The 23750-nt window shown below is 40.6% G+C and overlaps 1 protein-coding gene across 1 annotated transcript in view; it reads left to right on the top strand.

Moving 5' to 3' along the window:
• The window catches only part of GLRA3 (glycine receptor alpha 3), a 503536-nt gene that overhangs the window by 416654 nt on the left and 63132 nt on the right, over positions 1–23750 (top strand). The window contains exon 4 of the mRNA XM_073606537.1: positions 1140–1363. Within this exon, the coding sequence (XP_073462638.1) occupies positions 1140–1363 (224 nt within the window). The remainder of the gene's footprint in view (positions 1–1139; positions 1364–23750) is intronic.

Below are 23750 nucleotides of genomic sequence, written 5' to 3'. Positions count from 1 at the left end.
TCAATAGTTAATCCAGTCTTGTATGATCAGCTTTTTTTATTACTTGTTCATATATACCTACTCTCAGTTTTCCTTTTTGTAAGAACCATGGAAATGACTTTTGACTTTAATTTGATTTACTTTACAAGGGAATGATTATTGAAGATGAAAGCTGCTTTCATTGTTAGTTCAATACATGATAAAATACAATTTATTTTCAACACGTTCACATTTAATTATCATGGCAAACTGTGCAATAATACATCTATTTAATAAAATAATGATTTTATGTTATTGTATTTCTAATGTCAAATATTTTTAAAGCCTGAAAAAAAATGAATTTGCAAATAATGTGCCATGCTCTGTTTCAGTAATATAATTGTAATTATTTTTTATTGGGGCAAATTATTGAATAAATCATATACTTTTTATTTACACCCACACTACATTTTTAAAACTATCGTTTTATAGAACATAGAATAAAAAACACATGGTTTTTATTTCTGAATTACTTTTTTTGTCTATAGATTACAATATTTCCAAAAGAAAGCCCATAAAAGTACATATGCATGATTTATATTTATATAATTTATATATATATTTTATATAATTTTTATATCATGACAAATGTATTATTGAATAAACAAGCCTGCAGTGAACATTTACAAAATTCTCACCCCTTCAGCTTCAACAGAAGCTAAAGGAGTGAAAAAAATCCTCTAGCCCTTTCCAAAGTTATACACAAAGGGAAACAAACCTTTTCAATCCAGTGTGTTTAGTACCTTTTGAATGGCATCCTAATTTACAAAGGCAGCGCAGCTCCAATGCACATGTGTTACAATGCATTGTAACGCATAGTAATGCACTACTGTGTGTTGTACTGTGCTGCATTGAACAAAATGCTGCACATTCATTTTATAGTCAGGATCAGAGAAGTGAATGGGACCTTATACTTAACCACTGGACTGCTATAACCAATAATTACAGTTCTGGCATTATGTTTATTAAGAGAATGCAGTTGGTATCTCTTTATGTTTATGACTTCACTTGCTTTTTTTAAATGAGGGACATTATTTAATTCTGCTCTATCTCTTCTTATTTCATTTAAAGAAGAAGTTGTTGTATACTATACTTAGATCATATTATTATTTTTTTTACAGGACTACCGCTTGAATATCTTTTTGCGACAGAAGTGGAATGACCCACGTCTTGCATACAGTGAATATCCAGATGATTCTTTAGATTTAGATCCTTCTATGCTGGATTCTATATGGAAACCTGATTTATTCTTTGCAAATGAAAAAGGTGCTAACTTTCATGAAGTTACAACAGACAACAAGCTTCTAAGAATCTTTAAGGATGGAAATGTTCTGTATTCTATTCGGTAAGTAGCAATGTTTGTCAAACAGCAACTATTCAAGCTTTACATTATTATGCAAAAGTATCTAAGATGTTAAATACATATACATGTTGCAGAATATTTAACTTTCACATCTTTAATATAAAAGGCAATTCAATCAATCAGTAGAGGGTCATATTTTCTTGAGTGCTTTTCCCATCAGCTTTGTTGTATGGTGGAAGTTATGAAAAAGGCCTAAGGGAAAAAAGTGGACATCCTCACCATGGAAGAAATAATAGGAAATGATATATGTAAATTGTAGCCTTAGACTGCCGCTGAGCTGCATCATATGATATCATTCAGAGACTGCATATTATATTACACTATAGGTCATAATATATCATTTAACAACTGCATACTGAATGAATGAATATTTATGATCAGCAGATTATGTTACAATGTTTTATTTCACTCAGCAGAGAGACATATTGGGGTTGATTTAATAAAGGCACATAGGCTGTTCACTTTGCTAGGACATTTTCTCTTAGCTTAGTGAATATGGTAAAAAGTCACTTTGCAAAGAATATCAAGTCACGTGCAAGGAAAATATATATATATCTTTTTTTTTTGCTTGCACATGATTGGATGATGAAAGTAAATGGAACCCAACCTCATTTGCTAATCTTGAAAATGCCCTTGCAAAGTTAAGAGCCTATTTGCTTTAATAAATCAACTACATTAGGTCACTCAGTGGGGGCAAACTATATTAGACAACATTGTTTAATCCCTCCACAACCATCAGTGACGATTAATGTTGTAGTACCACTGACTCATGTCCCAGCAATGTTAGACAGGAGAATATTTATGGCATTGTGCCCCCCACACTCACTGGCTGTGTGGATGGATGGACAGAAGTGTATTGTACTTAGTGTACCAAAAAGCTTGCAAGTCTGGCATGAAGGATTGGAGGAAAGTATAGCGGCTAACAATGAAGTGCTATGTGATCTGGCAATGTAATTACACAAGACCATTACTTATATCACAATTAATGAACAGGCTTACAGAGGGGGTAAACTATTAAGGAGGTGAAATTTGTTTTAGTCTGTGGCTGCTACTTAGCTGCCACTTTGTTGCAGTTACTGTGTAATCGGCAGATGGTATCCAAGGTGGCACATAGTTCAGCTTTGGGTGTAATTTTACTCTGAATCTTTCCTATAATACCAATAGCAAAAAAGGTGACAAGTGATATGATTCACTGATCATTCACACGTAATTGTCTGCTGTTTAGTAGATGTGTTAGGAGGTATATTTGTTTATTTGTCATTTTCTTACAATAAAGGATATAAAGAAGGAAGGTGAAGACATGGTAGGACATAAATCGTTTAATACCGTAGGTTTTCTTTTTCAATCAACTAATTTTTTATTGAGTTTTTTCACATTTTTCAACAAAAAAAGAAAAAAAAAAAGAACACTTACAACATTTTCATCACATAGCCCCACCCTATAAAAGAGGAGAGAAAAAAACACATCCCTTCCTTCTGCGTTCATCAGACTCTTTTTCAATTCCCTCCTTCACATTGTTCCATAATGGTGCATATTTTATATATATCAATTTCGCTCCAGTATTATTATTTTTCCATATTATTAATATACCCTTCTGATTGCTCAACCAGATTAGACACTAACCACCAGTTTACACAATTCATTTCTTCTCATCTTAAATTTAGATTTATTGCTTTAATCCATTGATCTGTCATTGGTGGACAGTTTGATATTCATTTTTGCAAAATAAGTTTACGTGCTAAATACATAGTTCTTAGCCACATCATGTGCACTTCCACTGGGAGGGTATCATCTGGTATAACCCCCAGCAATGCAATTTTTGGATTAGGCTGTACTTGTGTAAAGCACAAGGAATTCAAAATGTCAAATATAAAATCCCAGTAGCGATGCAATTTGGGGCATCGCCACAGCATATGTATAAGTGTACCCGCACCATTTGTGCATCTTGGGCAATTGGGTGTAGTTGTTTTACCCCAGGAATACAGTTTTGAAGGAGTGTAGTGGACTCTATGGATGATAAATAGTTGGGTTAAACACTCTGTGGGGGATAAGGATACCCTAAATACTTTTTTAAGAGCTTGCCCCTATTCCTCATCACTAATGCAGCGTACACACAGGCGGACTTTTCTATCGGACTGGTCCGACGGACCGAGTCCGGTGGACAATTCGATCGTGTGTGGGCTTCATCGGACCTTCAGTGGACTTTTCCAGTCGAAAACCTAACGGACTTTAGATTTGAAACATGCTTCAAATCTTTCCGACGGACTCGAGTCCGGTCGAAAAATCCGCTCGTCTGTATGCTAGTCCGACGGACGAAAACCCACACTAGGGCAGCTATTGGCTACTGGCTATCAACTTCCTTATTTTAGTCCGGTCGTAAGTCATCATGTATGAATCCATCTGACTTTGGTGTGATCGTGTGTAGGCAAGTCCGTTAGTTCAAAAGTCCATCAGAAGTCCTTCAAAAGTCCGCCGGAAGTCCGCCGGAATGGCCGTCAGACTTTTGTTGACGAAAAGTCTGCTCGTGTGTACGTGGCCTAAGTGTCTCTAGGTCTCTACATCACCGTCCAAAGCTATCCTCCTGTGAATTGATTTTAGTTATCATTTCAATAGAGCAGGGACCCATCAGTCCCTGTTTAGTACGTCTTGTGGAAACTGCCAGAGCTAAAGTTGATGAAGGATTATATTTGAATAAAACGGTCTTTGCTTGGCTCTGCAAGGTGTGCCGTAACTGTAAATATTGAAATAATAATTTATCGGACAAATGATATTTCACTGCCAATTCATTAAATGATTGCAAAACATCGTTATCATAAAGTTGGCTAAGAAACTGAATACCTGCCTTTTTCCACAAATCAAAACTGCCTTTTTCCACAAATCAAAACTTTTAACTTTTTGAACAGTGGTCCAGATCCTATGTATCAAATAGAATGTAGGATATCTACGTTTGTTATAAAAATGGTAAGGAACTATTTACTGCACTAAGCGATCTATCAGCAATTGAGAGAATATAATTTGTTGTATGGGATCCTCACAATCTATAGTATTCCATCCATTTAATTGGTGATGTTGAGATGCCAAATAATAAGACCTGGCATTAGGGACAGCCAAACCTCCTTCATCCTTAGGAAGCTGCAAAGTTTCCAAGCTAATCTGGGGATGTTTATATCTCCAAATAAGCTCTCTAAACAGGGTATCTATTTGTTTAAAGAATTTCCGTGGTAACCATATGGGACAGTTATGTAACGAATATAATATTTGTGGCATCCAAATCATCTTTATCAAATTGATTCTTCCTATTATTGTTAAAGGCAATTTACTCCAAATTATTCCCACTTGCCCAAGCCGCTTAAGTAATGGAGTCATATTCCTCTCCACATATGTACTCACTTGTTATGTGACATGTACCCCTAGATATTTAAATGTAGAGACTACAGCAATTTTGAGTAGCAGAAATTAGCAGATTGGTCACCAGAGGGTCCAGTGGTAAAAGAACTGACTTGTCCCAAATTATCTTAAAGCCTGAAAATTAACTAAGTAATGTATTAATTAAAGACATCACTGCCTCCAATGAGGACAAAGTGTATTCCAAAAATAAAAGATATCATCAGCATATAAGGCAATTTTGTCTTCTCCCATAGATCTACAAAACTCAATGATATTCTTTGATTGACAGATAGAGGCAGCTAAAGGTTCAAGGGCCAAAGCAAACAACAAAGGTGATAATGGGCATCCCTGTCTGGTACCTTGTTGTGGTGAAAAAGGTGCTGTTATATATCCATTTACCTGCACCCATGCCACTAATTGCTTCATTCATAGAGGATAGCAGATAACCTCTTTCAAATGCTATATAAAAGACCTCCAGCAATTCAGGCAACAAGTCATCTCCAAAAACCTTGTAAACCTCCCCTGGTAACCTATCCGTACCTGGGGCTTGTTATTAAGCAAGTTAACAGAGGCCTTTTGAAGTTTCTCTAGTGATAAAGGTTGGTCCAGCATCTCCCTATCGCTTTCTGATATTTCTACTAGCGTAATGGAATTAAAAAAAAGTTGCAAATCAGTCTCCTTATAGGTTACTTTTCTACTATACAGATTTTTGTTGAAATCAAGAAACACTGATGAAAGTTGTTTGCGCAATTTTAGTGGGAGAAATTTGCAATTCCACTACTTGTTGCTTGTTGCTTGTAACAGCTAGCTGTTAGACTCGGGGGACAGACCACGGCTGCGGCCTAGCTCCAGCCACCCAGCACCCTCACGTGTCCAGCGGGCCCCCGTACCCCTACTCCTGGAACACCCCGTCCTCTACATTGACTTCACTGTGTGAGCACAGCTTACCACCGGAGACGCTGGACCAGACCAGTGTCCAGCTTAGTTCCGCCTAAGCCCAGCCACAGCATCACTCCAACCAGTAAGTAGCGGCCAGATCCCCTTACCCCCACCCCCCCACCATCATCCTCCGGACCAGCCTGCACGGGTAAGCCACTGGGGTACCTCAGCAGTTGATCCAGGGTCCTTGGAGCCGATCGCCCCTCAGGGGGTCAGGAAGGAATTTTTCCTCTGCTGTAGCAATTGGCCAGCTCAGCCAGGGGTTTTTTCGCCTTCCTCTGGATCAACGGGTAGGGTGGTAGGCAGCCTCCATCACCCCCATCATCCTCCTTCAGCAACTTTCTTGCTTCACCATGTGTAATCTCAAGTACACAGCGGACGCCCTCCACAGGCTAAGAAACATCTGTTCAACTCTACCAACTGCCACTCAAAAAAGGAAAGAAAAATTACTAAGGACCAACCCACAAGCAACCATCAAATACAGGGAGACACCAATCCAACTACAACAACTAGCATGCACCCTGATTAATACTAGATCTGCAGTCAAGCACAGACTAGAAATCCACAACTTCATCATCGATAACAACATAGACTGCCTCTTCATTACGGAAAGTTGGCTAACATCTTACTGCAACACCATCCTAACTGAATTGGTGCCAGAGAACTACAGCATCCTAACCGAGCACAGAATAGGAAAAAAAGGAGGAGGCCTAGCAGTGATCTTCAAATCGCACCTTGCCTTCACCAAACCAATGTCACAGAACTCAGTGCATTTCATGGAGATACTCCCCCTGCAACTTCAAACAACACCCCAAAACACCATCCACATATTACTATGCTACAGACCACCAGGACCAAAGACTAATCTCATCACACCACTTACTGAATTCATCTCAATGCACACCCAGAAAACCAAAAACCTTCTGGTACTTGGAGACTTCAACCTTTGGGCAAACTCCACCCAAGATCCTATTGCGACCGCCTGCATCAACCAACTGGAAGAGCTAGGTCTTCAACAGCTGATAAATACTCCCACGCACAGTTCAGGATATACCCTAGACCTCATCTTCCAACAGAATATGGACATATTCGACAACACTCCACTACCATGGACGGACCACTACGCCATCAAATTTAAAATCACCACCAATTCCATCCTCCAAAAACAGAAACGTTCCACAATAACACACTGGAACAGATCCCAGAAGAAACTGCATTCGGAACTCTTCAAAACCACATTATCAAACTAAATACAATCTCTAAACGCAGACCTCACAACGGAACAAACACTCAACTCCCTAAACAAGGCATTACTACAAACAGCAGACTCAGTAGCACCAAAACGCAGAACACTCATCCGCAAAAAACACTCGAGATGGTACAACGGCACTCTCACTCTACTCAAGCAAGAACGTAGAAGAGCGGAAAAAGCATGGAGAAGAAATCCTACCATGGAAAACCATACGAACTACAACATACTCACTGTGAAATACCACAAAGCGATTTTCACTGCGAAAAAAGAACATCTCTTGAACACCATCTCAACTGCCTTAAACCGGCAGCGGGAACTTTTCAAAATAGTCGCCCAATCAATGGACCCAACCTGCTTAGTGCCCCCAGCAAACGATACTCAAGAATTCTGCAATGAGCTATCTAATTTTTTCATCGACAAAATCGACAGCATTCGGAAATCAATTCAACAGAAAAAAGCAACCAATCTCACCCAACCAAAGCAAAAAGAGGACATCGACGCGAACAGCACACAACCGTCAGACTTCTTCTTGACCCCAATCACCATTGACACGACCAAAAACATTATGAGAAGCCTTCGAGACAGCACATCACCAAACGACATAATTCCCACAAAACTCCTGAAAGAATGCGCAGACATCCTGGCTCCCACTATAACACACCTCATAAATCAGTCATTCAAAGAAGGGATTGTGCCAACCACCCTCAAGCACGGCATCGTCAAACCCCTGCTAAAGAAACCCAATCTCGACACTAACCCTAACCACCGCAGACCGATAACAAGCCTCAACACCGTCTCCAAGATTATGGAGAAAGCGGTAGTACAACAGCTACAATGCCACCTTGACAAGCATCAACTTCTGGACACTCTACAAACAGGTTTCCAACCAGGCCATGGTACGGAAACTGCACTTCTAAAAATATGGGACGATGCACTCGAAGCAGCAGATGATGGAGAATCATGTCTCCTGGTACTATTAGACCTCAGTGCAGCATTTGACACAGTGGACCACAATACTCTACTTGTCTGGCTCACAGAAGTAGCAGGAGCCACAGATTCTAGTCTAAAATGGTTCGCATCCTTCTTAGAGAATCGCTCACAGACAGTGAAACTTGGAGCATTCACCTCGGAAACCCGAGCAATCTCCTGTGGAGTCCCTCGGGGCTCCCCCTTGTCGCCAGTGCTATTCAACATATACATCCGCCCTCTCCTCAAAATCATCAAAAAATCAGACCTCTGCTTCCACTCATACGCAGACAATACCCAAATCTACTTTCGGATTACCGGACAAAAAGACCACCATCAGCAACTAGAGAAATGCCTCACTTTAATAGATGACTGGATGACCATTAGTTCCCTCAAACTCAACGGGTCAAAAACAGAACTTCTCTACCTACACGCTAACCAAAATCCCAAAACCAAGACTCCATGGACACCGCCCACAATCTTTGGACAGACCATCTCTCCGAGTACCAAATCCAAAAGTCTTGGAGTTATCTCTGACTCAGAAATGACAATGGATGCACAAATAGGATCAGTAGTTAGTGGATCTCACCATTTCCTCCGCATGTTACGCAGACTCATCCCCTTCATCCCAGAAGATGACAAAGCAGCAGTAGTGGGAACAATCATCAATTCCCGTCTCGACTACGCAAACTCACTCTACATAGGATTACCCCAATATCAGCTTACGCGCCTACAGGCCATTCAAACGCGGCGGCAAGACTTCTAACAGGAAAAAAACCCTGGGAGTCCATCTCCCCATCCCTGAGGAGCCTACATTGGCTAACAGTAAAGAATCGGATCACATTCAAGACCCTCTGCCTCACCCACAAATGCATACAAGGTAACACCCCTCAATACCTCAGAGAGAAAATAAAACATTACACACCGAATCGCAATCTGCGATCATCTAGCCAAAACCTCCTCCTCGTTCCCAAATACCGCTACAAAGCAAGGGGAGGACGAAGATTCGCAGTCCAGGGACCTCGGCTATGGAACTCTCATCCGACTCACATCCGCATGGAAGAAAACCATCTGGCCTTCAGGAAAAAACTCAAGACTTACCTCTTCTAATGAAGCTGACAACACAACTCATCAGCGCCTTGAGGCGATTCAGTTCGCATTTGCAGCACTTTACAAATCATTCATTCATTCATTGTGACATTGGTTTTTGAATTTTACAATTGCAGCCAAAAGGTGACCCGTATTTTCCCCATTCTTAAAATAAGGTTGCTGAAGGAAAAAAGTTTCTGCTCTGCTTTTTTGCAAGAGATACCAGAATATATTTCTATAGTTGGGTTCACTATATATTGAAGTTCAGCTTTTAAGACTTGTTCAGTCACTAAGCATTCCCAGGCCCTAGATCTTTTTTTTATTCTTGAAATTTGAAAGATAAACAGACCTCTCATATAAGCTTTTAACTGCATGCCGACCAGCCGCCGCAGTTGCACTGCGGCAACATGGCTCGGCTGCGCGAATCGCCGTCATGTTACATGGGTAACATAGACGACCATTAGGGGGTGCGTGCGAATATACGGAGAACCGGGATCTGTGTGTGTAAACACACAGAATAGACAGATCGTCTGTTCATACAGAGTGTGAACAGCGATCTGTCATCTCCCCTGCACAGTCCCATCCCCCCTTCAGTTAGAACATACAATAGGACACACTTAACCCCTTCACTGCCCCCTAGTGGTTAACCCCGTCACTGCCAGTGACATTTTTACAGTAATCAATGCAAATTTATAGCACTGATTGCTGTAAAAATGCCATTGGTCCCAAAAATGTGTCAAAATTGTCCGACGTGTCTGCCATAATGTTGCAGTCCCGATAAAAATTGCAGATCGCCACCATTACTAGTAAAAAAAATAATGATAATAAAAATGCTATAAATCTATCCCCTATTTTGTAGATGCGATAACTTTTGCGCAAACCAATGAATATACGCTTATTGCGATTTTTTTAACCAAAAATATGTAGAAGAATACATATCAGCCTAAACTGAGGAAAATTGTCGCTCTTTTTTTGTTTATAGCGCAAAAAATAAAAACTGCAGAGGCACCAAATACCACCAAAAGAAAGCTCTATTTGTGGGGAAAAAAGGACTTTGGACAATTTTGTTTGGGAGCCACGTCGCACGTCCGCACAATTGTCAGTTAAAGCGACGCAGTGCCGAATCGCAAAAAGTGCTCTGGTCTTTGGCCAGCCAAATGGTCCGGGGCTGAAGTGGTTAAAGAATCCCAATAGATCTGTAAGGATGCAGTAAACTTGTTAATTGTGCCATAAGCCAGAATATCAAGCTTTATTTTCTGTTTTGAAATAAAAAGTTTGAACCAATAAGGGTTGACTTTCCATAAAGTTCTGGTATGGGTTAAATTTAAGGTCAACTTAACCACTTGTCAACCAGCCTCCGCAGTTGTACTGTGGTAAAATGGCACGGCTGGGCAAAACAACGTTATGTTACGTCACTTCGCCCTGTGGCCACTAGGGGCATGTGCGCACCGCTGCTCCCCCCCCCCCCCGAGCTGATGCTAGTGCCCGGCGGTCACGATTACCAATGGGCTCCCATGATTGCTGCTGACACACGGAGAACTGGGATCTACAGTATGTGTGTAAACACACAGTTTCCGCTTCTCTGAGGGGAGAAGAGACAGATTGTCTGTTCATACAGAGTATGAACAGCGATCTGTCATCTTCCCTACACAGTTCCCACCCCCTTCACTTAGAACACACTCTAGGGAACACAACATAACCCCTTGATCGCCCCCTAGTGTTAACCCCTTCCCTGCCAGTGACATTTTTGCAGTAATCAATGCATTTTTATAGCACTGATCGCTGTATAAATGCCAATGGTCCTAAAAATGTGTCAAAATTGTCTGATGTGTCCGCCATAATGTCGCAGTCCCAATAAAAATTGCAGATCACCGCCATTACTAGTAAAAAAAAATTAATAATAAAAATGCCGTAAAACTATCCCCTATTTTATAGATGCTATAACTTTTGTGCAAACCAATCAATATATGCTTATTGTGATTTTTTTAGCAAGAATACAGTGGAGCAAAAAAGTATTTAGTCACCCACCAATTGTGCAAATTCTCCCACTTAAAAAGATGAGAGGCCTGTACAGCCTTATTTAAAATGTAGGTTTTTTTTTTCCTGAAACTTCCCTCTTAAAATGAATGTGCGTGTTATACGCCTGTGCGTGTTATACGCCGATAAATACGGTATTTTTACATTATTTTGCAAAATGAAAAAAAAAAAGAAAAAAGCTCCCACAACCTAACAAATACCTGTAAATACAAAGAATTAAAGCTTGCAACTAAACATTTCCCTCAGGAAAAAAATATAGAGAATCCATTGAGTGATTGTTACTGGACTCTCTACTTTGACCACAGAAAAAAAGGTAGGTTTGCAGTTTGGTTTGTTAACGTGATAATCTTCTGTTAGCACAACATACATATACTGTGTATGTTGTCTGCCATAATCACCAGGGTCTAAGAGCTAGGCTATGTCATCTATTTCAAAATAAAGCATTCAGCAAATTGTATCATCTTCATTATGATTACTTTATAAAAAAATCATGCAAATAAACAAGAATGTACAGTGCATGCCATATAGATGTTAGCAAGTTTTTGTGCATATTTATTAATTCATGTTAATTATTATTAATATTAACTTGCCCAGAGTTGAAAGAACCTTAAACTGTTGTTCAAACCATTATCTCCAGCAAGTATTGCTATTCCATTGTCCTCAATCACTTAACTACCTCTGGGTAATAACAGGGCCTTGGTCCACACACCACAGTGGTCCACAGTGTTCTAGCTGTAGTAATATTGGTTTTGTGTTGTTGTTATGCGGAACATTAGATCAATAATATGGATTAGCATTTACAAGGTGATGTATTATGTTTTGTAAAATACACACTATCTGCTATAAAAAAAAAGTAAGCTGCATATTTGGTTTAAACTAAAAAATGATATTGGGTTTAGGTTACATTGTACAAAGAAATATTTATATACAGTAAACATTTTGAATTATTCCAAAACTAATTCCAAGCGCTATGCCTTGAACAGATGGTTGGATGCATCCATCCAGCATAATGTTCAATTTTGCCTTGCATCTGCTTGGTTGGTTATAGTGAACATTCTAGCAAACCAATCCATTTGGGTTGATTTATCAAAGAATAAGGCTGTTCACTTAGCAAAGTAAGTTGCACAGTACAAGGGATAGGTAGATTAGGGAAGGGTTAAAACCTCTATCATGTTTTTTTTTTGACTGTGTCCTACTTGGAAAATTTCTTTTAATTAAGTGTCCTGAAGACACAACTGGACTAATAGGAAATCTCTTCCAAGTGAATGAAATTGCCATCTTAGAGAGTTATCAGAGGAACAGGCATCCCAATGGGAGTATTGCGGAGTGTACAGTGTGAAGCAGTATGAAATAAGTGGTATTATAAGGAGATATTCCAAAACCTTCCTTTGCTGTCTTTTTGTGTCCTCGATCAAGGACATACAAGAAACATTGGTGGATAGTACAGGAAGTAGCAGTCTGATCAGAATATATTGGACATGGATGTAAATAGCACAACTGATTCATAGGGTAGGTCAGGAAATAGTGTGATTGGATAGTGGCAAAGAATAAAGTTTCAGGACCAGATTCTAGTGGAGGGAGGAGAGGAAGCAGTGGTTTTAATTATAAGAATGAGGGAGAAGAAGCAGCAAGACCTGATCATGATGGAGTGAGGAAAAACAATGAAGAAGGAGAGCAGGAAGCAGGGTTGAATCTTATTGGAGATGCAAAAAATAAGCAGGATTAGATCATGGTTGAATGTGGGATAAGATGGAATTGGAAGTTAGATGGTGGTAGCATGACCTATGGTGCTAGTGGTGGTGGTGGGGGGGGGGGGGGATACACTGAACACCAGGCCACCATGGGAAATGAACAGGCAAGAGAGAAAAGTTTGGCAAGAAATAGTGGGACAGGAGGTTAGGATGGCAGCTTGAAAGTGTCCCTGGTGCTGCTTAGGTTTAAAAAAAAGGAAAGCAAAGTAAGATATTGCTAACATGATGGAGCAAGGTGTAATATTGTGATCAGTGTTAGTGTTGAAGTGTTAAGACAGTAACAATTAAGTGAACACAGGGTGATAGCAGTGTGGTAAGTGCAGGAACAGAATTGTGGGGTGTGGGACAATAGGGTTATAGCAGTGTGGTTATAGCAGTGTGGTAAGTGCATGGAAAGAGCTGGAGAGCAATGGCCCAGAAGAGACCCCAGGCCAGGATCAAAGGGCAAAAGGACATGTGTCATAGGGTGCAAGTCAAGTTGTGAGAGAACAAAAGCTAATGTGAAAGCAACATCTAAGGAGAAAGCAAAATGTATTGTGAAATAAAATCGGATAACAATTTACATTCATGTACAACACCTGAATATATATTTTAACACTTAACAATATCCTGATAGTTTTAAAAAATTTCCCTACTCAGCCCATTTACAGGATAAGTTCACCTTTTGCAACATGTTACACCCATATTCAAGGTTTACCACGTAACATAAAGTGGATATAAAAAGTCTACACACCCCTGTTAAAATGTTAGGTTTCTGTGATGTAAATAAATGAGACAAAGGTAAATCATTTCAGAACTTTTTCCACCTAATGTGATCTATAAACTGCACAACTCAGTTGAAAAACAAACTGAAATCTTTTAGGTGGGGGGGGATAAAAATAAAAAAATAAAATAATATGGATGCATGCATATGCATAAGTGTGCACAACCTTAAACAAATACTTTGTTGAAGCACCTTTTGATTGAATTACAGCATGGCACATCTTGACTTGGCAATATTTGCCCAAAGTTCTTTGCAAAAACACTCCAAATCTGACAGATTGCGAGGGCATCTCCTGTGCACAGCCCTCTTCAGAACACCCCACAGATTTTCAATGGGATTCAGGTCTGGGCTCTGGCTGGGCCATTCCAAAACTTTAATCTTCTTCCTGTGAAGCCATTCCTTTGTTGATTTGGATGTATGCTTTGGGTCGTTGTCATGCTGAAAGATGAAGTTCCTCTTCATGTTCAGCTTTCTAGCAGAAGCCTGAAGGTTGTGTGCCCATATTGACTGGTATTTGGAACTGTTCATAATTCCCTCTACCTTGACTAAGGCCCCTGTTCCAGCTGAAGAAAAACAACCCCAAAGCATGATGATGCCACCACCATGCTTCACGGTGGGTATGGTGTTCTTTTGGTGATGTGCAGTGTTGTTTTTGCACCAAACATATCTTTTGGAATTATGACCAAAAAGTTCAACCTTGGTTTCATCAGACCATAACACATTTTCCCACATGCTTTTGGGAGACTGCAGATGTGTTTTTTTCAAAATTCAGCCAGGTTTGGATGTTTTTCTTCGTAATAAAAGGCTTCCATCTTGCCACTCTACCCCATAGCCCAGACATTTGAAGAATACGGAAGATTGTTGTCACATGTACCACACAGCCAGTACTTGCCAGATATTCCTGCAGCTCCTTTAATGTTGCTGTAGGCCTCTTGGCACCCTCCCTGACCAGTGTTCTTATCATCTTTTCATCAATTTTGGAGGGACGTCCAGTTCTTGGTAATGTCACCGTTGTGCCATATTTTCTCCACTTGATGATGACTGTCTTCACTGTATTCCATGGTATATCTAATGTCTTGGAAATTCTTTTGTACCCTTCTCTTGACTGATACCTTTTAACAATGAGATCCCTCTGATGCTTTGGAAGCTCTCTGTGGACCATGACTTTTGCTGTAGGATATGACTAAGAAAATGTTAGGCAAGACCTACTAGAACAGCTGAACTTTTGAAAAACAACAGGAGAAGTCTGTACAATATGATGATCAACATAAAAGAGACTGGCTAGTTGGGAGGCATATCACATGGTAAGTGATGGATTCTCCTTAGCTTTAAAGCTGTCCGCGTCCCAGTGCTCTATATATCATAGAGAAATGTGGTTTGCATGTTTTTATATATTTATATATATATATATATATATAGAGAGAGAGAGAGAGAGAGAGAGATTTAGAGGGATTCCATATATGTCTGTCGGTTGTACCTGAGTGTGTAAAGATGTTGCAGCCTGCATGCATCAATTCAAGAACAGGAGGCAGTTGCTTCAGTGTGGGTTCTATATACCTCTTATCAGAGAGTTGCCTTGTGCTGTCCAAAGGATTGTAGCTGTCTCCAACTGTGTGAGACTCATCGGAACGGATTTTCCACAGACAAAAAGCCTCAGATTTTTGTCTGAATGGCGTTGGCCAAAAACTTGTCTTGCATACAAATGGCACACAATTGTCGGTCATCAAACACGAACGTAGTGGACGTATTACGAGACAATAAAGAGGAAGTTCAATTGTCATGCGCAACTCTTTGGGCTCCTTCTTCTAATTTCTTGTTAGTAGAGGTTTGGTAAGTGTTGATTCGCGCTTTTCATTTTGCGCTTTTCATCTCGCAATTTTCATTTTGTGCTTTTCAGTTAGTTTCTGAATGGCCATTCGTCATTCAGACATGTTGCGGAATCAGAGGAGGTAACGTGTTATTTATTATTGGCCTTGGAGTTATTGCTTTGATACAAGTCCAGTCCAGGAACAGGAGGAGGAGGATTTCTTGGACCAAAATTGGTTGCTTTATTAATCGTGACCAATTATGCCATATGCCTTTGCTGTGGGAGCTCCAGGAGAATAATCCAGATGATTTTTGGAATTATCTCATGATGATGGACCCCAACTCTTGGCATTGTTAATCCCCTATATTAAGAAGCAGGACACATGCACGGGGCTTTTATTTTATTTTTTGGTTAAATAATGATTTTGTTTGGTATATTTTCTATATTTTTGGATGCATAGAATGTACTTTTTGGTTAAGTTCTATTGACAGATAGCATTTCTATTTTAATTTGTTTTCTTTTTTAAATGCACAATAAAAAAAATATGGAGAATAATACTTGGCTATGTGTTTTACTTCAAATGACAGTTTGGGAGTAGGCAGTTACATTTAAAAAAATACAATGTAAAATTAACAAGGGACACCAGCATAGTTGTATCTTTGATCTTAAAAACTACGGGATAATGGTGTTGTAGTAACTTGACCAAAAAATAAAAAAATGAAGCACAATAATATTATTCTTGGTATCACTAGAAAATAAAAACCATTTAAAATACGTTTGGGAGAACTCCATCAGTATCACCAGCAAAGCAGCTTCATTATTATCTCATTAAAGAAGAAGAGAATGTGCGATGTATTTCGAGATTTCATAATATGACACATCACAAATGTTAATTCTCCATTACGATCGCTAGTTTACAAGACCAACCGCTTCTGGCTCGTCCTTGCTTCCGAGCCTTGTTTCGGACTTGTGCACACATGCTCGGAAAATCAGACAACAAACCATTGTCCGTGGAAAATTTTAAAGCCTGCCATCCAACATTTGTGCGTGGAAAATCTGACAATTGTCCGTTGGAGCGTACAAATGGTTGGATTTTCTGACAACAGCCTGCCATCACACAATTCCCATTGGAAGATCCGATTGTGTGTACAAGGCTTAAGCCTGACCACAGATTTTCTATTGGATTGAGGTCTGGGCTTTGACTAGGCCACTCCAACACATTTACATGTTTCCCCTTAAACCACTCAAGTGTTGCTTTAGCAGTGTGTTTGGGGTCATTGTCCTGCTGGAAGGTGAACCTCTGTCCTAGCCTAAAATCGCACACAGAGTGGTACAGGTTTTGCTCAAGAATATCCCTGTATTTAGCACCATCCATCCTTCCCTCAACTCTGACCAGTTTCCCAGGCCCAACTGCTGAAAAACATCCCCACAGCATGATGCTGCCACCACCATGTTTCACTGTGGGGATGGTGTTCTTTGGGTGATGTGATGTGTTGGGTTTGCGCCAGACATAGCGTTTTCTTTGATGGCCAAAAAGTTCAATTTTAGTCTCATCAGACCAGAGCACCTTCCTTCATACATTTTGGGAGTCTCCCACATGCCTTTTTGCAAACTCAAAATGTGCCATTTTGGTTTTTGCTGAAAGTAATGGCTTTCTTCTGGACACTCTGCCATAAAGGTGTATGTAACAAGTAGTCGGCGCAAGAAATGACAGCAAAATCCAATTATACAGTAATGTACATAGATAAATGGTGAAAGGAATAACAATTAACAATAAATGGGAGGTAAGTCCATGATGTGACACTGCAAGTAGAGGAGGCAGGAATAATGTGTAAAGTCCACATTCAAGGCAGCCTTCCGATGGGAGTGAAAACCATTTTCCCAAGAGCACTGTAAAACAAGGAAGAGGAGGCGCCTCTGGGTGCAGACTTTTAAAACAATTTATTATAATAACAGCAACAGCTGGTAGTACACTCACATTTGTGTAGAAGGTTTCAAGCATAAAAATGTCCCAAGGCAATCCAGGGGGTCCGTGGAGTCATCTCTCTTGGCTGGTAGATGTTAGGAGCTCTGGGCAGTCTTGGAACGCTGGATGTATACGGCCGAACAGCGGAGACAGGCACCAAAGGCTTGGGGGAGGCTTGGATAGCAGCCGATCCAGGCGAGGGATGATGACGTCACACGATGTGCGACGCGTTTCTATGTGCGAGGGAGACCTACTGGATCTACCGTCTAGATGTCCTCTCACCTGGAGGAATTAACGAATGTATCGAAACTTCAACCATCTTGTGATGCTCACATTAATATAAGCCAACATGGTACCCACATTTTCATCTTTTAACAAATCCCCATTATCCAATTGATTTTAACATTATTACTACTATTTTTATTAAGTTTTTATTGATAATAAATTTTTTATTAAGTTTTTATTGTGTAACATATATGTTGATAATATGTAGACATGCACTTTTCTCTTTCCCCTTTTTTAAACCTCCATTTTACTCCAACCTGGACTCTGTATGTAAAAATATGTACAGGTGCCATCTCCCCCCCCCTTTTCTTTTTTTCACCTCCCCCCTCCCCATATATACACACATATATATTTTCTTTCCCCCCCTCCCCCCCCTCCTTCCCCCTCCCCCCCCCCTTCCCCCTCTTTCCCCCTCCCCCCCTCCATTTTCCGCATTATCTATGTGGATGTGCATCACTGCATGCATATACCACCTAGTCATATCCATACTTGTTATCCATTCTATATAGTTACTAGTTTTTCTTCCAAAAAATTATTTCTTGTAACCTACATATAAATTCGGATCCACCCATTGATGCGCTAACATACATCGTCAGAATATACAGCACATATCATACTGTTCTTATATTTCTTCACCAGCCCCCACATACATATGCTTGTATACATATGTCTATTTTCGCTTCCCCCTGTGTCTATTATAAGACAAATATGGTCATGGTTTATTTCCCCATATATTTTTTCCAGTTTTATTTTCCAGTTGTTTTATATCTCTCTGCCTCCTCCAACTCCCTCTCTTATATCCATGTATATTATTATTTTGTCCACTCCTCCCCCTCCGTTTTCTTCCCCCCTCCCCCTCACTTTCCCCTTCCCCTCCCACCTTCGTTCACAGTTTTCCTCCCAGTTCACTAAATTCCTTTTTTATTGTTGCCTCTCCTTGATTCCCTTCACTGCTGACACTTCTACACACAGAGTTTCAGGCCACTCCCCCCCTTACTATCCAATATTCCGCTCTCCTCCCCATCACCGCTCTCCATATATACATCCTCTTCAGCTCTCAGCCAATCAGCTTGACAAAGGAGCACCGCCGTCACACCACTCACGGTGAGCCAGCTCAGGAAGCGCGTTGCACATCGTGTGACGTCATCATCCCTCGCATGGATCGGCTGCTATCCAAGCCTCTCTTTGGTGCCTGTCTCCGCTGTTCGGCCGTATACATCCAGCGTTCCAAGACTGCCCAAAGCTCCTAACATCTACCAGCCGAGAGAGATGACTCCACGGACCCCCTGGATTGCCTTGGGACATTTTTATGCTTGAAACCTTCTACACAAATCTGAGTGTACTACCAGCTGTTGCTGTTATTATAATAAATTGTTTTAAAAGTCTTCACCCAGAGGCGCCTCCTCTTCCTTGTTTTACACCACTCTGCCATAAAGCCCAACTCTATTGAGCATACGACTTATTGTCAGATACTCCAGTCTCTGCTGTGGAGCTCTGCAGCTCCTCCAGGGTTACCTTAGGTCTCTGTGCTGCCTCTCTGATTATTGACCTCCTTGCCTGGTCCATGAGTTTTGGTGTGTAAAAAAATCACAGAAATGTATAATGAGGCTAAATAGTCCTCTAAAGTAGTGAATAAAGTGGAAAGCTATATTCATATATTTGCTGTATATTCATCAATACTTCACATCACGTGGAGATATTCTTTTATATATCTTTTCTTTTTTAGTGATATATTTGTCGGGTTATTTTACCACATTTTACAGTGAAATTAATTTTTTGCGCAAGATCACTATATATACAGTAGATTTTACATGTTTTGTGTTTTGTGATACACTAGTTACACTTTTGCTGCATTAGCTACACTTTTTATTACTTGTCACTAGCTACATTTACTACTTACTCTCAGTTACACTTTTTATCACTTGTCACTAGCTACATTTACTATTTACTCTCAGTAGCGCGAGGGAAACTTCCACTTTTATAGCTACTTACTTGTAGTAGTGTTTCCCAGGAATTTTTGAGTAATGGAGTAGGTACTGTGATAGTGTGAACTCCAGTGGGAACAAAGTGGTCAAAGTTGTCATGTCATGAATCTTTTGCCAATACGGCTGAATCAGGGAGCATTTCCACCAAATATGGAAGAATGTGCCCTTCTCTACCTCACATCTCCAGCAACGATCAGATACCAACGGCTAAAATTTATGAAGAAGATCTGGTGTTTTGTAACACCTAGTTTTAAGTTTGTAGCCATTCTCTTGCATAGCTACATTCAAGGAGCCCTTATGTATATAAAGACATATGCGATCCCAGCTGGCATCGTCTATTTCTACATCAAGTGCAGCTTCCCAAAACGCGTGATCAGTGCGTAAAGACCTACTGCTCCCCAAACATCGAAGCATATAGTACCAATATTACAAGGCTTTGGAGGGAAAACCTAGAGCAAGAGATTCAAAGACTGTAGGATCCTTAGTAAACCTCTCTCAACATGTTGAGATAGTGTTTCAGTTGAAGTTAAGACCAAAAAGTGAACCCCTTAGTGTTGGATAATTCCGCAAGTTCCTTATGGTTCTTGAACCTACCTCTCCAGAAGAAGTGTCTTGCCTGCATCTCTGCATGTGGCCATTCTGCACTTAGAAAGTTCCTGGATAAGCCCAGAACAAAATCCGGGGTTGCCTCTGATCGGGGTAATCGAGCACTCCTTGGATGAAAGTGCATGTGTTGCACATGCCCTGTCAAAGGCATAAAGAGTATCTCCAATGAGGGGGTGATATGTGTTCTTTACAAACCCATGGTACCGTGCATAGTTCAAAATCAGAGTGTTGATGCTCACCCAACCTTTACAATGCTCATGGACTTTCCAGTCTACCACCCTAGCAAGGTGAACTGCCCAATAGTAGCGTTGTAGATCCGGAAGACCAATCCCCCCATCAAACTTTGGTAACACTAACTTAGTCTATTTAATTTGAGCAGGTTTGTTGCCCCATAGAAAGGACCTACACATGGTCCTATATGCCGCAAAAAAGGAAGACGTAGCCGGATTGGAATAGTTTTCAGTTTATAAAACATGTATGGGAGGATTGTCATCTTTAGTATGGAAGCTCGCCCAAACCAAGAAATGGAGGGTATGTCCCATCTCTGGAGGTCCCAACATATGCTATCCAGTTCTGCTAAATAATTTCTGGTTAAAAACCCCTGAAAACTTGACCGGGAGTTTTATACAGGAAAAATTTGACTGGCATTGTTGCACTAGCTTTGTAGATAATGTGATATTTAGGGCAAAAGACTTTGAATAGTTAATTTTCTAATTTGAGATACGTTTGAACTTATTAAGAACTGACAAAAGAGTCGGCAAGGACGTCAGTGGGGAGTCACGGACCTGTAATCCCATAATATTTGAATGTGCTCTGATGCATCGAAGGAGGGGTTCCAGCATGAGGATGTAAAGTAGAGGCAAGAGAGGACAGCCCTGTCTCATTCCATTCTGGATAGGGAAGGCGCTCGACAAGTGGCCTCTGACTCTGATTTTAGCTCTCGGATTGACATATAGGGATAGGAGGTTGTTAACCCTGATACATGTATATTTATGATTTATTAATCACAAAGATATGAGGTGGGTTAAATGAGAGTTCTTTTGACCGAAGTGAAAGCTTTAACATAATAACATTTATTAGAGTATTATTAAAAGTCTATCTAATACACAGAAAATATCTATAGTCTTAAGCAAGGGAGGAAATATTAGGTTAAAATACAAGAATACAGAGTAGGGATGAGTCAAACACCCCCTGGTTCAGTTCGCAGCAAAACTTGCAAAAAATTTGTTCAAATATGCAAACACCGTTAAAGTCTATGGGACACGAACATGAATAATCAAAAGTGCTCATTTTAAAGGCTTATATGCAAGTTATTGTCATAAAAAGTGTTTGGGGACCTGGGTCCTGCCCCAGGGGCATGTATCAATGCAAAAAGAAGTTTTAAAAACGTCCGTTTTTTCGGGAGCAGTGATTTTAATAATGCCTAAACTGAAACAATAAAAGTGTAATATTCCTTTAAATTTCATGCCTGGGGGGTGTCTATAGTATGCCTGTAAAGGGGCGCATGTTTCCCGTGTTTAGAACAGTCTGACAGCAAAATGACATTTCAAAGGAAAAAAGTACTCGCAACTTTTAATGAATTGTTGGTCAGACAATACACATAAAAGTTCATTGATAAAAATGGCATGGGATTTCCCCACAGGGGAACACCAAACTAAAATAAAAAAAAAAAATGGGTGGGGGTCCCCCTAATTGGTATGGATATTAAGGGGAACCCTGTGCCAAAATTAAAAAAAAAATGGCATGGGGTCCCCCCTTAAAATCCATACCAGACCCTTCAGGTCCAAAATCCATACCAGATCTTTATCTGAGCATGCAACCTGGCAGGCCGCAGGAAAAGAGGGGGGACGAGAGGGCCCCCCTCTCCTGAACCGTACCAGGCCACATGCCCTCAACATTGGGAGGGTGCTATGAGGTAGCCCCCCAAAGCACCTTGTCCCCATGTTGATGGGGAGAAGGGCCCACACGATCCACCTCAGTGGGAGTCTTCAGCCGCGTGACGCTTCGCTTCTTCTGACTTTTTTTATATAATGGAGGGCGTGGCCACCCGGGTGCTTTCCCCGTGTTGTCAGAGGGGGGCTGGATCACGTGGTTACATGACTTCGCCCCCTCTGACAACACGGGGAAAGCCTCAGGGAAGTCCCGTGAATTCCCCGTGCGTCAGAGGAGGGCGGGGTCACCAGGTTGCCCCATCCTCCATTATATAAGAAGTGTCAGAAGAAGCGAAGCGTCACACGGCTGAAGACTCCCACTGAGGCGGATCGTGCGGACGGAGCGGAGAAGAAGATGGAGAAGAAGAAGATGAAGAAGAAGATGGAGGAAGAAGAAGAACACCGAAAGAACACCAGAAGATGGAAGAAGAAGCCGAAAGAAGAAGAAATTAATAAAGGATTGTCAAAAACTGTCTCTTGTGTTTTTTAACCTTTTTGACACTTTTTTTGTGAAATGGTAGGGGTACATTCACACGGGGGGTGGAATCTGGGGGTCCCCTTGTTAAAGGAGGCTTCCAGATTCCGATAAGGGCCTGGTATGGAATTTAGGTGGACCCCCACACCATTTTTTTTTTAATTTTGGTGCGGGGTTCCCCTTAATATCCAAACCAGACCTGAAGGGCCTGGTATGGAATTTAGGGAGACCCCCACGTATTTTTTTAAATTTTGGTTCAGGGTTCCCCTGTGGGGAAATCCCATGCTGTTTTTATCAATGAACCTTTATGTGTATTGTCGGACCGACAATTCGTTAATAGCCGCAAGTAATTTTAAATGACTTTTTTTCCTTCGAAATGTCATTTTGCTGTCAGACTGTTCTAAACACGGGAAACATGCGCACCTTTACAGGCATACTATAGACACCCCCCAGGTACGAAATTTAAAAGAATAATACACTTTTATTGTTTCACTTTAAGCATTATTAAAATCACTGCTCCCGAAAAACGGCCGTTTTTAAAACTTCTTTTTGCATTGATACATGTCCCCTGGGGCAGGACCTAGGTCCCCAAACACTTTTTATGACAATGCCATGCATATAAGCCTTTAAAATTAGCACTTTTGATTTCTCCCATAGACTTTTAAAGGGTGTTCTGCGGCTTTCAAATTTGCCGCGAACACCCCAAATTATTCCTCACAATACCTTTAAGTGCTGGGAGCTGACCTGATATTTACCGGCAGTCATGTCTTTAGGCCCACATCAGATTCATCTCTTCCTGATATTTGTGCGATTCTCACTAATATAAGCCCCTCTCACATGCACAGGGCCACCCTGATTGGTAATTATGTTAGCCCTCTCCTCCCTCCGAGCGAATCTCCTCCAAGTTTGGACAATTTCTTCTTCCCTTAATTTAGCATAGCTCAGCCCCTCAATAGCACCTCCTCTCTTGGATTAATGAGTTAGTGATAATTAATTTGCAGAGATATTAATTAAAGAGGAGGTTGTCACCTTCTCTTGAATGGGGCACCTAACTATGCACGGTCATAGCCGGGTAAATTGTCCATTCCTGAACAGATCAAAGAAATATTCTAAGCATATCAAACACCCTT

Source organism: Aquarana catesbeiana, linkage group LG01, assembly GCF_042186555.1.
Source record: "Aquarana catesbeiana isolate 2022-GZ linkage group LG01, ASM4218655v1, whole genome shotgun sequence".
Lineage (NCBI taxonomy): Eukaryota > Metazoa > Chordata > Amphibia > Anura > Ranidae > Aquarana > Aquarana catesbeiana.
This window is presented reverse-complemented; position numbering and strand designations above follow the sequence as displayed.